This window comes from Myxocyprinus asiaticus, chromosome 10 (genome assembly GCF_019703515.2).
Source record: "Myxocyprinus asiaticus isolate MX2 ecotype Aquarium Trade chromosome 10, UBuf_Myxa_2, whole genome shotgun sequence".
NCBI classification, from domain to species: domain Eukaryota; kingdom Metazoa; phylum Chordata; class Actinopteri; order Cypriniformes; family Catostomidae; genus Myxocyprinus; species Myxocyprinus asiaticus.
Genome location: NC_059353.1, coordinates 12,886,185 through 12,901,556, shown reverse-complemented (window position 1 = coordinate 12,901,556; position 15,372 = coordinate 12,886,185). Strand labels below are relative to the sequence as shown.

Here is a 15,372-nt window from a genome sequence, read left to right as displayed (position 1 = left end):
CTTATTCGGAGCCTGGGAAGACAATGAGTTATTGAGCGCAGGATCGGAGAGTGGGCTCATCCACTCTGACACGGACATCTCGGCTCCCTCCTTCGGGTGTGGTCGCCCAGTCTCAGGCCGACGCGGAGATGACGGTCATGCTTTCCCGGGCAGCTGCAAGCGTCGGGCTAGAGTGGAACCCTCCACTCTCCCCTGAACCCTCGCGGCTCAATGATTGGTTCCTAGGCCCAGAGCGCCACTCATGGCCGCGCCCCAACCCGGTCCCTTTCTTCCCGTAACTGCATGAGGAGCTGACAAAATCGTGGGGTGCACCTTTTACTGCCTGATCCCGATCTTTCAGCTCCCCCGCTCTCACTACCATCGATGGTGGGGTGGCCAAGGCCTGTAGGTTTATGTCATCCCTGACAGCTAAGGCCTATGGTGCCGTTGGACAAGCCGCCTCCGCCCTGCACGCCATGGTTCTCCTGCAAGTTCACCAAGCCAAGGTGCTAAAAGAGCTGCACGAGGGTAGTTCTGATCCGGGATTAATGCAGGAACTGCGCTCGGCGACCGACCTCGCTCTCTGGGCGACGAAGATCACGGCATGGTCTTTCGGGCAGGTGACATCCACCCTGGTGGTCCAGGAGCACCACCTTTGGCTCAACCTGGTCGAGATTGGAGAGGCTGACAAGGCATGGTTCCTCGACGCCCCCATCTCCCAGGTTGGCCTATTCGGCAACACTGTCGAGGACTTTGCCCAGCAGTTCTCGGTGGTGAAGCAGCAGACGGAGGCCATTCAACATATCCTGCCCTGGCACGGCTCAAGACCCCACACCCTGTTTGCTCGTCGCCAGGGGCGTCCTCCTGCAGAAACAGCACCGGCTCCGCCACAGCCCGCCCCCGAGGCCCGGCCCCGGCTTCGAGCCCAGCGCAGGAAGCAGATGCCACCCATCTCACGGCCGGCAACCAAAAACCCTAGGAAGGCTTCGAAGCGCCCCTGAGATGGGCGACCCAGGGATGAGGAGATCCGCTTCTACGGAGCTGGTAGACAGACCACTCCATCCCCCGGTTTTTCCATTTTTCGCCGCATGCCCAAGAGGCTGTGGTACCCAAAACTTCAACAAAAGAGTGGTTTCCTTGTTCTCTGGGTCACATGTCAGGTGTGCACGGCCATCGTCACGACCGCCGTCCATTGTCCCATTTTTGCAGGTTTGGCGCTCCAGTGGCGGATCCCCCGCCCCTGCGTGCCCAGCCGTGGCACAAACTTGCCCACACCGGGTTGGCTCCGACGGACTGTGGGGACGATGTTCCTCCTCCCCCCTCCTCGACCAATCTTATGGTGGGTATCAGGAGCCAGGTAAGTGCTTCGATGTCCCTGGACTCATCACGGCCACGGGGCTCAAGCCCTCGCGGTGTGGCGCCTCAGTCTCCGCTCTGCCACAAGGCCCCACCCACCGGTATGTCCGACGTGATTATCCCCTTGGTCCCCCTCGCCCGGAGTTTGGAAGCGTGGCTTGCGCTTTCACATCCCGGGTGACCTCAACACCACAGCGGATGCGCTGTCACGACAGATTACGCTCAGGGGAGAGTGGAGATTCCAACCCAGGTGGTCCAGCAGATCTGGAGTTGATTCGGTCGAGCACAGGTATACCTGTTTGCTTCCCGGGAATCCTCCCACTGCCCACTTTGGTACACCCTGACCGAGGCACCCCTCGGTATAGACACGCTGGCACACAGCTGGCCCCCTGGACTACGCAAATACATATTTCCCCCAGTGAGCCTACTTGCACAGACCCTGTGCAAGGTCAGGGAGGACGAGGAACAGGTCGTCCTAGTAGCATCCTACTGGCCCACTAGGAACTCACGCTCCTCGCAACAGCCCCTCCCCCTGGCGAATTCCCCTGTGGAAGGACATTCTTTTTCTTGGACGGGGCACTATCTGGCACCCGTGACCAGACCTCTGGAATCTCCAGGTCTGGCCCTTGGACAGGACGTGGAAGACCAAAGCGGTCTACCACCCGCGGTGGTAGATACGATCACTCAGGTTAGGGCTCTCTCTACGAGGCGCCTGTATGCTTTGAAGTGGCATCTGTTCGCTAAGTGGTGTTCTTCCCGGCGCGAAGACCCCCAGAGGTGCGCAGTCGGATCGGTGCTTTCCTTCCTGCAGGGAGGCTGGAGGGGCAGCTGTCCCCCTCCACCTTGAAGGTATATGTAGCCGCTATAGTGTCACACCACGATACAGTAGATGGTAAGTCCTTAGGGAAGCACGACCTCATCATCAGGTTCCTGAGAGGCACTAGGAGGTTGAATCCCTCCAGACCACGTCTCATCCCCTCATAGGACCTCTCTGTAGTCCTTCGGGGTCTATGGGGAGCCCCCTTTTAGCCCCTGGAGTCAGCTGAGCTTAAGGCACTATCTTTGAAGACTGCCCTCCTGACTGCGCTCACTTCCATCAAGAGGCTAGGGGACCTGCAGGCGTTCTCTGTCAGCAAAACATGCCTGGAGTTCTGTCCGGGCTACTCTCACGTGATCCTGAGACCCTGACCAGGCTATGTGCCCAAAGTTCCAACGACCCCGTTTAGGGATCAGGTGATGAACCTGAAAGCGCTGCCCCAGGAGGAGGCAGACCCAGCTTTGGCATTGCTGTGTCCGGTGCGTGCTTTACACATCTATTTGGATCACACGCTTTAGAAGCTCCGAGCAGCTCTTTGTCTGCTTTGGTGGACAGCGGAAAGGAAGTGCTGTCTCCAAACAGAGGATCGCCCACTGGGTCATTGACACAATTGTGATGGCATATCATGCTCAGGACGTGCCGCAACGGGTGGCTCTACGAGCCCACTCTACTAGGAGTGTGGCGGCCTCCTAGGCCCTGACCAGTGGTGCCTCTTTGGCAGACATCTGCAGAGCAGCGGGCTGGGTGACACCCAACACCTTTGTGAGGTTCTATAATCTTCGGGTTGAGCCGGTTTCGCCCCGTGTGTTGTCAGGTCTGAACAGGTAAGTTCCAGGACAGCTGGCCGGGTGTACCACTTGCGTATAGTGCCTTTCCCCTCCCATGAGGTAAAGACGTGCGCCTTTGACTCCCAGTCGTGTTCACAAGTTGTGATCCCTGGATGATTTTCCTCCTTAGCCCTGTGGCAGATGAGTTTGCGGAGAAACTCGCTGCCAGCCCAGTACATGTGCTAACCAAGCCCTGTACTGGGATAGGTGCTTCACATGCACTGGTTCCCCATAGTTGACGCCATGTGATATATCTTCCGCTAAATCGTTTCCCTGTCAATAAACTGCGTCTTCCTTGGGCAGAGGCCCCTCTGCCCCCGGTCACCATGCTTGTAGAAACTCCTCCGCCCTTGGGTAGGACCTACCAGGTGACTTCTCCACATGACATATTTCCGACATATTTAAGACCATGTGATGTATTTCCACTTGAAATACCCCCCCCCCCTCCCCCCTTCTCTGGGCAGGGTGTGGTTTCCACGGTGTCTTCCCCTTGGGAGTGACACCACCTGACGTAGACATTTACGGCCCCCAGTCGGTTAACAAATTCCACTCTTTTTGGGGAGAAAATAGGAAAAGAGGCCACGGCTGGGCTAGCCTGTCCCTATTTGTTGGGCAGTTGACTTTTTCCCGAAGGACCATTCGACGCTCATAAGAGCATTGGGGGAGGTTACATGATGGCCTGGTGCACTGGCTACGAGGCACACAGAGGTCTGCCCATCTCGCACCACTAGTCCACGTAACACAGTTCAGTAGTTGTGCCATTTTGTATAGGGACCCCTAGTGTCACTACATCGACACAATGTCGAGTGAGTGACAGATAGGGAACGTCATGGTTACTTTTGTAACCTCCGTTCCCTGATGGAGGGAAGGAGACGTTGTGTCCCTCTTGCCACAACGCTGAACTACACGCTGAAATGGCCGGGACCTTGTCTTCGCTCCTCAGCACAAAACCTGAATGAGTGGTTGCATACCAGCTCCTTTTATACCCGTATGTCCGGGGGAGTGGCATGCAAATTCCACTCGCCAATTCCCATTGTCCTTTTTTCAAAGATCAGAGGTGTTTTTGGCTCCCAAGAGTGACCCCTAGTGTCACTACATCAACACAACATCTCATTCCCTCCATCAGGGAACGGAGGTTATGAAAGTAACCAGGACATTTTTCATTGTTACATGTTAGTTACAATGAAATGTATGCTAATATAAAAACTGAAAAAGGTTTGACCTTTCAAAAAAAAAAAAAAAAAAAAAAAATGTCACAATAGCAAAAGCACATCCAAGTACATTTTTGAAGCAGGGTGCAAAAGCAGTTTGTGAAACTAAAACTAACTTTACTGCAATTATGCAATCGATTTGGCATTTATTTGTAGATTACCACTCCATCTTCATTCTAATTATGACATTTGGCTAGTATCAAGTATTTAAAAAAAATATTTAAAAAGAAGAATATTTAAAAAGAAGAATTAGGGGGAACAATAAATTATGTAATCTATCAAAAGTAACTGTAATCTGATTACGAGTACAGTATTTGAAAATGTAATTTAATCTAATTACAATACTTGATTTGTTTGTAATCTGATTACATGTAATCTGTTACTATCTAGTACTGGTCAGCTCACGCGGTGTGGAGTAGTAGTTAATTTATAATGGAGAGCCTGCTAATCAATCAGTGAGACAGAGAGATAGACACACTTATCTGGAGTGCTGTCAGAAAGGGTCATTCATCATTACAGTCAGGGCTCTCGCTATCCCAGGATGGCATTCCCGCTACAAATAAACAGACACTGCCATCTCCACCTCCTCTGATACTTCTGATCAGCATGCTTTGTGTCTAATAGAGCACCATATGCAAGTGGAGATGATTTGTTCTTGAAAAATGTGTCCTCCAGCCCACACATGATGGGGAGCAGGAAATTAGAACAGAGAGAGTAAGAGAGATATCTGATCCCATAAGACTGTTTGATAAATAAGATCTCTTTCATGTGACATCTGTCCAAATCTCCCTCTCTCCATCACCTACATCACATGAGCTCCATCAGTAGAACATCAGCAGTGCCTGATCAGATCTCGCTGGGTAACAACTCTCTGGAGCAAATTCACTAAACACTTTTGCATGCAGTTTTTCAGTGCAAACACCTGCATCTTATTTACTAAATATTCATAATCCAGTTTTAACGGATGCTGAAATAGTGCTGCACTTATTTAAATGTGGTCATTGCCACAACAGACTAGCACTCAGAAATGGTCGGTAAGATGAGGAATTATGCCATCCAAATTGCATTCAGCACTAAATGTTTGGCTGTGATTGCACCATTACCTGATTTGCATGATTACTTCAGTGAATCAGGTGCTAAAACAACACAGCAAGTGTGTGAAAATAATCCACACTATCAGTGGGCAAAATTCAATCTTAGTGTACTCTACCATACTGAAAAGAAACCGTGCCCTATACAAAGCTGTGCAGTACCTCACTGATCTTCTCTAGGCACATTATCAATGAATACTAACTTAAATTATTTTAGCTGATTTGGTTCATTAATAGTTATTGATAGGTTTTATAGATTTATTGAAGACCTCCTTTTTAAGTTGACATCACAACCCACTCTCCTTCCATAATATGGCATATTTCCAAGTGAAAAATAATATGCATTGATAAAAATAAAACAAAAAATAAAGTACAGCAGGAATTGATTTTATCCATCGGGAACTGATTTGATTGTTAAAAGTAGGCATTACGTACCAGACCTATGTACTTTATTTGCTATAAAATAAGATTTAAAGAGACAATAATACAATGAAAATAATGCAATCATATCATAGTACATTATACTGTAGATGTTATACAGAGAGTGTGTACAGTACATTGAAACTGATTGAAATGGAGTGCATAAGGTGTCCCAGAGAATGCTGCAGCCCTAGGTGACTACCTATATCACCATGCTAGGATTTGCCACTGATGCTTAGTGATACTTATGGCATAACATGCAAACCTCTCTCTACTCTAATAGAGCAGTGTGGAGTGAGCTTATAACTGTTGTGTATGTTTACTTGTACATGTCTCTATGTATTTGTCAGGTGTGGACATGAGCTCTATGCATCAGATGAAGACACAGCGTTCATCCACCATGCTGTCTGACATAAGGCTGCTGCTCAGTAGCGGTGGCACTGTCAACCAAAGGAATGATGACGGGGTCACGCTGGTAAGAAAAACTGATTGCAAGCCATCCCCAAAATATACAACAATTTCTAACATTCAGTGATCTTTTTAAAACAGTGGTTCTCAATTGGTTTTGTTTGTTTTACACTGTACATGAAGTACTGACCCAACAAAGTACCAAATTTCTTTATAGTACGAAATAAACAAAAGTGCCCTTAAAACTAGGGATCTCTATTTAACACGTTAATTCAGTGCAGTTAATTATATAAAAAAATAATGTGTGAAAAAAATAACGCAATGAATCATGTCGCCGTAATAAGGAATATCACTACCATCAGAGCAATTTAAGCTTTAAGTACCACCTGTTTTCAGCAGGGGGCAATAAGCGTAACTTCAGCTGCATGGGCAACATATAGCTGTGCAGTTAACAAACCACACACAGGCTTACTTGACACTAGCAACAGCACAAGATGAGGACACAATCTTGCATTCAAACACAGCTGGATGGAGTGCAATTCTATCAGAAGACTTGCAGATGATTGGATTCACGGAATCTATTATTGAAGGAATACAGTGAGACAATTGATTATTGTCAATCTTTGGCGTAAGCCCTGTCTGACGGTCCGCTGAGATTCTAACTCGAACGGTCAAATCCTGCCAGAATAAAGGCGGCTAGGGCGAGGAGCCTACCGCCGAGACAGGACGGAGACTATACTGGTGGCGGTGAGAAGGTGAAGGTAGTCACGTCGGCACACTGAACAGCAGAGATGAAAGGCTGACAGAGAACTTTTAAAGGAAAGCTAAAATGTGATTGGCTAACAGGTTAAATTAATTACTGGTCAATGATAATGACTACGAGACTCCCAATAGAACTACACTTACACTTCTTTTCTATCAGAAGACTCGCAGACTGTCTGGATTCACAAAATCTATTATTGAAGAAGTACAGCGAGACAATTGATTGTCAATCTTTGGCGTAAGCGCCGTCCGAAGGTCCGTTGAGATTCGTCAAATCCTGCTGGATGAAAGGTGGCAGGGGCAAGGATCCTACCCCAAAAGAAAACCTTAAATAGTGATTCCCCCCAAACAGAAAAGAGAAAATGAATAAATAGGATCACAGACCAGGTCTTCATGGTCCAAGTTTGCAGGTTTGTAAATGTTTTGCTGAATGTATGTGAACCCTAGCGATTAGGGTGAACATTGTTTGTGCAATATCCTTGCAAAAGGATAAACAGTGTTTGAGATATGAACCCTAGCGATTAGAGCCAACACTGTTTGTGCAATATCCTTGCAAAAGGATAAGCAATGTTTGAGATTTGAACCCTAGCGATTAGGATGAACATTGTTCCCTATCTGTCACTCACTTGACGTTGTGTCGTGTGACAATTTAGTCATGTAGTGACACTAAGGGTCACTCTTGGGAGCCCAAAACACCTCTGGTCTTTGATAAAAGGCCAATGAAAATTGGCGAGTGGTATTTGCATACCACTCCCCCGAACATACGGTTATAAAAGGAGCTGGTATGCAACCACTCATTCAGAATTCCCACGGCTGTTCATTCACCTCTGCTGGATCTGACGGTGCATTTCAGCAGCTTCTCCCCCTTCTGCACTGGTGCACTGCAGAGAACGCCCCTGGGCGCTTCGGCAGAAATAAAAGAGTATATTCTAAAAAAGAGTAAATTTCTCTAAAAGAGCGGCACACACGGAACATCTTTTTAAAGGCACATCTTTTAAAGATACCTCTCCGTTTATGTGTTATTCCTGGTTGCGGTCGTTATCTCTCGCCTTCTGATGATCATGATCACTGTCTTTTGTGTCTGGGCACTGCCCACGCGGAGACAGCGTTCGTGGTTGGGCCATGTACTCATTGCGAGAACATGTCCATGGCAACGATGCGGTCGTGGCTTGCCTATGTAAGAAAGCATGCCACCCCACTGGCTCCCTGCCCCGGTCCTTCTACCTAAGGGTATGAGGCCAGTGTGGCTAGCACTGGAGGTGATTTGGGGACCCCAATGGGACCACCTCCGCCGGGTATCCCCCCCGGACCTCCCATTCCCCAGCATGCTCATCTGCCCCGATTGGGCTTCCAGATGAGTCCGCCGGCTCGTCTCACAGTGAGTTCGACCTCTTGTTCAGAGCCCACGAAGGTGATGAGCTCTTGAGCACAGCATCGGAGAGTGGGCTCATCCAGTCGGACGCGGAAGCCTCAGCTGGGCACCCCGCCTCAGGTACGATCGCCCAGTCACAGGCTGACGCAGAGATGATGGACATGCTTTCCCGGGCAGCCGCTCACAGCCACGCCACGCCCCACCCCAGTTCCTCTCTTCCCGGAAGTGCACGAGGAGCTGACAAGGTCGTGGGAGGCACCTTTTACTGGCCGGTCCTGATTTATCAGCTCCCCCGCCCTCACTACCCTCGATGGTGGGGCGGCCAAGGGCTATTCGGCGATCCCCCCGGTGGATAAGGCACTCATGGTGCAGAGCGCCGCCACCTAGCTCGGGCGCCCAAAGCTCCCGTCCAAGTTCTGTAGGTTTACATCGTCCCTGATGGCCAAAGCCTATGGTGCCGCTGGACAAGCCACCTCCGCCCTGCACAGCATGGCTCTCCTGCAAGTCCACCAAGCCAAGGCGCTAAAGGAACTGCACGAGGGTAGTTCCGCCCTGGGATTGATGCAGGAGCTGCGCTCGACGACCGACCTCGCTCTCCAGGCGATGAAGGTCATGGCGCGGTCTCTCGGGTGGGCGATGTCCACCTTGGTGGTCCAGGAGCGCCACCTTTGGTTCAACCTGGTCGAGATGGGAGAGGCCGACAAGGCACAGTTCCCTGGTGCCCCTGTTTCCCAGGTTGGCGTGTTCTGCGACACCATCGAGGACTTTGCCCAGCAGTTCTCGGAGGTGAAGTAGCAGACGGAGGCTATCCGGCACATCCTGCCCCGGCGCGGCTCAAGATCCCGTACCCCGTTTGCTCGTCACCAAGGGTGTACCCCTGCAGTGACTGCACTGGCTCCACCGCAGCCCGCCCCTGCGGCCCGGCCCCGGCGTGGAGCCCATCGCAGGAAGCAGACGACACCCGTCTCACGGCTGACCACCAAGAACCCACAAAAGGCTTCAAAGTGCCCCTGAGATGGGCGACCCAGGGAAGACGAAACCCGCTGCTCTGGAGCTGGTAAGCAGACCACTCCATCCCCCGGTGGAGGGCCAGGAGGAGAATCTTTTGTTACCTTTTCATTTAATTTCGCCTCGGCCCAAGTGGCTGCGGTACCCAAGAGTTCAGCAAAAGAGCGGTTTCCTTGTTCCCTGGGTCACATACCCGGTGTGCACGGCCGTCATCACGACCACCATCCACCATTCCATTTTGGCAGGTTTGGCGCTCCAGCAGCAGTCTCCCCACCCCTGTGTGCCCAGCTGTGGCACAAATTCGCCCCCGATGTGACGGTCTCCACGGGTCACGAGCACAGGCCTCTTCCTCCCCTGTCCCAGGCTGTTCCAGGGGTGGTCACAAGGAGCCAGGTAAGTGCTTTGATGACCCTGAACTCAGCACTGCCATGACACGGCATGGCACCACAGGCTCAGCCCCGCCGCGAGGCCCCACCCTCCGGTACGTACGACGAGATTTTCCCCTTGGTCCCCCTCGCCCGGAGCTTGGATGTGTGGCTTGTGCTTTCCAATCCATCGCAATGGCTGGTCTGGACCATCCGTTTCGCCTATGCGATTCAGTTCACCAGGCATCCGGCCAGGTTCAGCGGCGTCCACTTCACCTCCTATGGAAGGGTGCGATAGAGCCTGTCCCTCCGGCCGAGATGAAGAAGGGGTTTTACAGCCCCTACTTCATTGTATCAAAGAAAGGCAGTGGGTTGCGGCCAATCTTGGACCTGCGAACACTGAACCGGGCTTTACACAGACTCCCGTTCAAGATGCTGATGCAAAAACACATTCTAGCGAGCGTCCGGCATCAAGATTGGTTCGCGGCGGTAGACCTGAAGGACGCATACTTCCACGTCTCGATTCTACCTCGACACAGACCCTTCCTGCAGTTTGAATTCGAGGGTCGGGTGTATCAGTACAAGGTCCTCCCTTTCGGCCTGTCCTTGTCCCCTCGCGTCTTCACGAAGGTCGCAGAGGCAGCCCTTTCCCTGTTAAGGGAAGTGGGAATGCGCATCCTCAACTATCTCAATGAGTGGCTAATCCTAGCTCACTCTCGGGATGTGTTGTGTGCACACAGGGACCTGGTGCTCTCGCATCTCAGCTGACTAGGGCTTCGGGTCAACTGGGGAAAGAGTAAGCTCCTCCCGGTTCAGAACATCTCTTTTCTCGGCTTGGAGTTGGACTCAGTCTCGATGACGGGCACCTCACGAACGAGCGTGCACAGTCGGTGCTGACCTGTTTGAAGGCATTCAGACAGAAGACAGTGGCTCCACTGAAACTGTTTCAGAGGCTCCTGGGGCATATAGCATCCTCAGCGGTGGCCACTCCTCTCAGGTTGATGCATTTGAGACCGCTTCAGCACTGGCTCCAGACTCGAGTCCCGAGATGGGCATGGCGCTGCGGGACACATTGCGTGGCCATCACGCTGGTCTGTCACCGCCTCTTCAGCCTTTGGACCGACCTCACATTTCTGCAGGCAGGCGTTCCCCCAGAGCAGGTCTCCAGGCGTGTCGTGGTTACGACAGACACCTCCGAAACGGGCTGGGGCGCTGTATGCAACGGGTAAGCAGCCGCCGGCTCCTGGACGGGCCCGCGGCTGCATTGGCACATCAACTGCTTCGAGTTGTTGGCAATTCTGCTCGGCCTGCGGAGGTTTCGGCCATTGATTCAGGGCAAGCATGTGTTAGTTCGGACAGACAACATGGCAACCGTGGCATACATCAACCGTCAAGGCAGTTTACGCTCCCGGTGTATGTCACAACTCGCCCGCTGTCTCCTCCTCTGGAGTCAGCAGCACCTCAAATCTCTGCGAGCCACTCACATCCCGGGCGACCTCAACACTGCAGCGGACGCGCTGTCACGACAGGTTACGCTCAGGGGAGAGTGGAGATTCCACCCCAAGTGGTCCAGCAGATCTGGAGTTGATTCGGTCGAGCACAGGTATACCTGTTTGCTTCCCAAGAATCCTCCCACTGCCCGCTCTGGTACGCCCTGACCGAGGCACCTCTCGGTATAGATGCGCTGGGACATAACTGGCCCCCTGGACTATGCAAATATGCGTTTCCCTCAGTGAGCCTACTTTCACAGACCCTGTGCAAGGTCAGGGAGGACGAGGAGCAGGTCGTCCTGGTAGTACCCTACTGGCCCACCCAGACATGGTTCTCGGACCTCACGCTCCTCGCAACACGCTCAGGACGTGCCGCCCCCGGTAGGGCTATGAGCCCATTCCATGTGGTTGCCTCCTGGGCCTTGACCAGTGGTGCCTCTCTAACAGACATTTGCAGAGCAGTGGGCTGGGCAACACCCAACACCTTTGCGAGGATCTACAATCTCCAGGTGGAAACGGTTTCGTCCCGTGTAGTGGCAGTCACAAGCAGATAAGTCCAGGACAGCAGGCCTGGTGTTTTGCTTGCGCATAGCGCCTTTCACCTCCCCTGAGCTGAAGACGTGCGCTGTTGACTCCCAGTAGTGTTCACAAACTGTGTTCCCTGGATGACTTCCTCCGAGCCCTGTGGCAGACGAGTTTGCGGAGAAACTGTTGGTAAACTGCATCTTCCTTGAACGTCCAGAGACGTTGTGTCCCTCCTGCCACAATGCTGGACTACCCGCTGAAATGGCTGGGACCTTGTCTCGGCTCCTCAGCACAAAACCTGAATGAGTGGTTGCATACCAGCTCCTTTTATACCCGTATGTTCGGTGTTTGCATACCACTCGCCAATTTTCATTGGCCTTTTATCAAAGACCAGAGTCTTTTCGGGTTCCCAAGAGTGACTCCTAGTGTCACTACATTAACACAATGTCTCGTTCCCTCCATCAGGGAACGGAGGTTACGCAAGTAACCAGGACGTTTGTGCAATATCCTTTCCAAAGGATAAACAATGTTTGTGATTTGAACCCTAGCGATTAGGGTGAACATTGTTTATGCAATTTCCTTGACAAATGATAAACAATATTTGTCATTTGAGACCTAGCGATTAGTGTGAGCTTGGTTTGTGCAATACCTTTGCAATGGTGATGCGTGAAGCAAATGAATGAACGTGATCCCAGGCCACCACCAGATATGTTAGGATGATGAAGTTTACTTACTGCTGATGAGAGGTGCGCATGCTGATGGTGTGATGGTTGGGCAGATGAATTTCTTGTAGCAAAAGAAAACCAGCGCTCAGCTTTGATCATGAATTTTGATAGACCTTGAGGTGCTTTGCAGCTGTGATTAGTATTATTATTATTTCAGTAAAGTCATATAAATACCTTACTTACCTGCTAATAAAAGTTACTGCCCTGACCACGAGCAAATAGTGAACACGTATGTTGATGACTAATGTAGAAAGTATAATGGGGAGCTTATGCTTTGACCAGCAGATGCAGAAAATGAAATGTATGCAGAAACTTGTGTAATGAAACTTGGAATTTCAAACATTTGTGATAAAGCCCTATTGTTGTGTAAGGCCCCATAGTTTAGAAGCTTCATGGTGTATCAATGATAAAATAATTAATAGTTCAGTAACCCATCTTTACGCTCTAATGATGCCAGATCGCTCTCATAAATGAAACATGTAACGTGCTAGAATGGAATTAATACCTGGATCGCTAGGTAATTACTTGTATTAGAGTGCAGACAGCATTGAATTGATAATGAAATATAGATATGTAGAGCAAAGCCTAATTCTGAGTGTCAGGACATATAGCAGCAGTGATACTTCCCCTTCAAGAAGAATGTGGAAGTACCCATATGAAGTCAAAAGACGCTTCGTGATTAACATACTATAGGAGCGACCAACGAACCGTGGGAGTATGAACTTACCTAATGAATATAATCAGACCACCTATGCTGAGTACTATGCCCGATGACGTGCATGAATATTGTATCTTGATTCGCCCGATGAGGGGTACATTTAGACATGCAAACGCTGAGTGAACAGATCATCATTATAATCCTAAACTCAGTTACACGTGTGTGCGGCCGCCACGCTGCAGGACGCACGATCACCTGCATAAGCGGTAAGACCCGTGTTCCCCAAAAGAAGAAAAGACTGAGAACGTAGCATATTTTCTGATGGAGACTGGCTGGAGGGAGCGTGAACATCAAGGCGAGTAATAATCGGTTGATGCTTGGAGCAGCGAGGCATAACGTGTAACATGGGGAGTGCACGGCTCCCAGTACCGGGTAGAGCAGAAGTAGCCACATCAGCACACTGAACTGCAGAGAGGAAAGGCTGATAGTGGACCTTTAAAGAGAAAGCTAATATGTGATTGGCTAACAGATTTAATTAATTATTGTGCAATGATGATGACTATGAGACTCCCATTAGAACTACGCTTAATTTCCGAATGCAGGGATCTCGAGAAGTATTTTTCTAAGTTTCAAACTGTTTAATTTGACACAGCGAGCTAAAAAGCTGCTTAGGATGCAATGCAACCAAAGTGAGACATTCCGAAATCATACAGTACGTCTGAGGCATGTGCACATTGACCCATCCTTAGAAAAGCCCTTATAATAAGTCTACTTTTGACAGATCGACAAATCCAATGTAAAATGGATTGCTGTGGACTGTACGGCAATGATAGGCTTATGTTCAATAATATGGAGATTATATTGCCTTTTAAAGCCTCTTTTTGTATTGACTTATCAAAGCTTTACTCGGCTGCCACAATAATGTAATTTTATATATATATATATATATATATATATATATATATATATATATATATATCTGTTTATACAGTGTGTACGTACTTATATATATATATGTGTGTGTGTGAGTGTGTGTATTTGTAATTATTTAAACATAACAATTATAATTATTTAATCATTATATATTGAGTTGTTTTTTGAGAGTCTTTCTCAGCAAATATTTATATTTGTGATTAACTGCGATTAATCAGTATATTATGTAATTTATTCGATAAAATTTTTTTAGACACAAACCATGTATATCGTCATTGAAAGTGACCCCGTATTTAATGTATTCTGGGTTATATTTTCTTTTTCCTTCCACAGTTTGGGGCAGGCTGCTTGTTGGCATATGCCTAATTTAGTTAGCTTTTACCAAGTGACGAATGAATTTGCAAAAAATAACATGAGTTATCATGATAGTTATATGATAGGACCCACAGCCTTTTATAAAACAATAAAATAAATGTGAAGTGTTTTCTCTTCACATTTAAAAGCTGATAAGCCTATATGTTGATATCTTAAACATGCATGATTATATGGTGAGTTGCATTTTAGTATTTTTAGTTTTTCCTGCTGTCCACACCTTATCGCAACAGACCTGTGACCTATTTTTGGCTTGTCACTGCTGAGAACCACTTCTTTCAAAACATTGGACAATCTGTTAAATTATAGATGGCAATTTGAATGTAAAGCTTGCACATTTTGGCCAAATTAAACCTGTTACCTGTGATATTTTTGCCTGTGTTGCGTTTGCAGCTCCACATCGCCTGTGCCAGTGGTTATAAGGAGGTGGTGTCTATGTTGCTGGAGAACGGGGCAGATGTCCAGGTCTCTGACAACAGCTTCTGGACACCCTTACACCTTGCTGCCAAATATGGGCAGGTATGTAGCACTAAATTCTTTATTCAAGAGATTCTAGAATCAATATGCAATAGACATTTCACAAAACAAAACACCAATTTAGTGACACACAAAAGATTGCACACATCCGTGGATTAAGGTAATATTGTTAACTTTAAATTAAGCAAAATGGAGTTGGCAATGCAGTGAATGTAGAACACTTGAAAGCTAAGACAGGTTGCAAACATAGAGGCAAAAGTACATCAAATTCTTCTTTTTGATGCAGCGCAGACATTGCCGATGCAGAGTTGATTGAAATGTTATTATACTTTCTGTCTTATGGGCACTGACTGTTAAAATTATAATCAAATATGGACTAAATGAGCAAGATGACTGATTGGAATATGCATGAGCATAGTGTTATATTGCCCTTGCATCCTGAGATTAGCCAGTATCTCAGATTGCTGTTTACAGTCATGGGAAAATATCGATATTAGAGTAATTGTAGACCAAATACAGTTCATTATATCCCCCCCACCCCCCTCCTGTTTTTAATTAATGAGACTTCAGCATTGC

At 48.7% G+C, this 15,372-nt stretch overlaps 1 protein-coding gene across 2 annotated transcripts in view; it reads left to right on the top strand.

Annotated features, from left to right (window-relative positions):
• Positions 1-15,372, top strand: part of LOC127447516 (unconventional myosin-XVI-like) — a 296,555-nt gene that overhangs the window by 114,960 nt on the left and 166,223 nt on the right. For both annotated transcript variants that reach the window (XM_051709448.1, XM_051709447.1), the window contains exons 6-7: positions 6,052-6,176; positions 14,713-14,838. In XM_051709448.1, the coding sequence (XP_051565408.1) occupies positions 6,052-6,176; positions 14,713-14,838 (251 nt within the window). The remainder of the gene's footprint in view (positions 1-6,051; positions 6,177-14,712; positions 14,839-15,372) is intronic.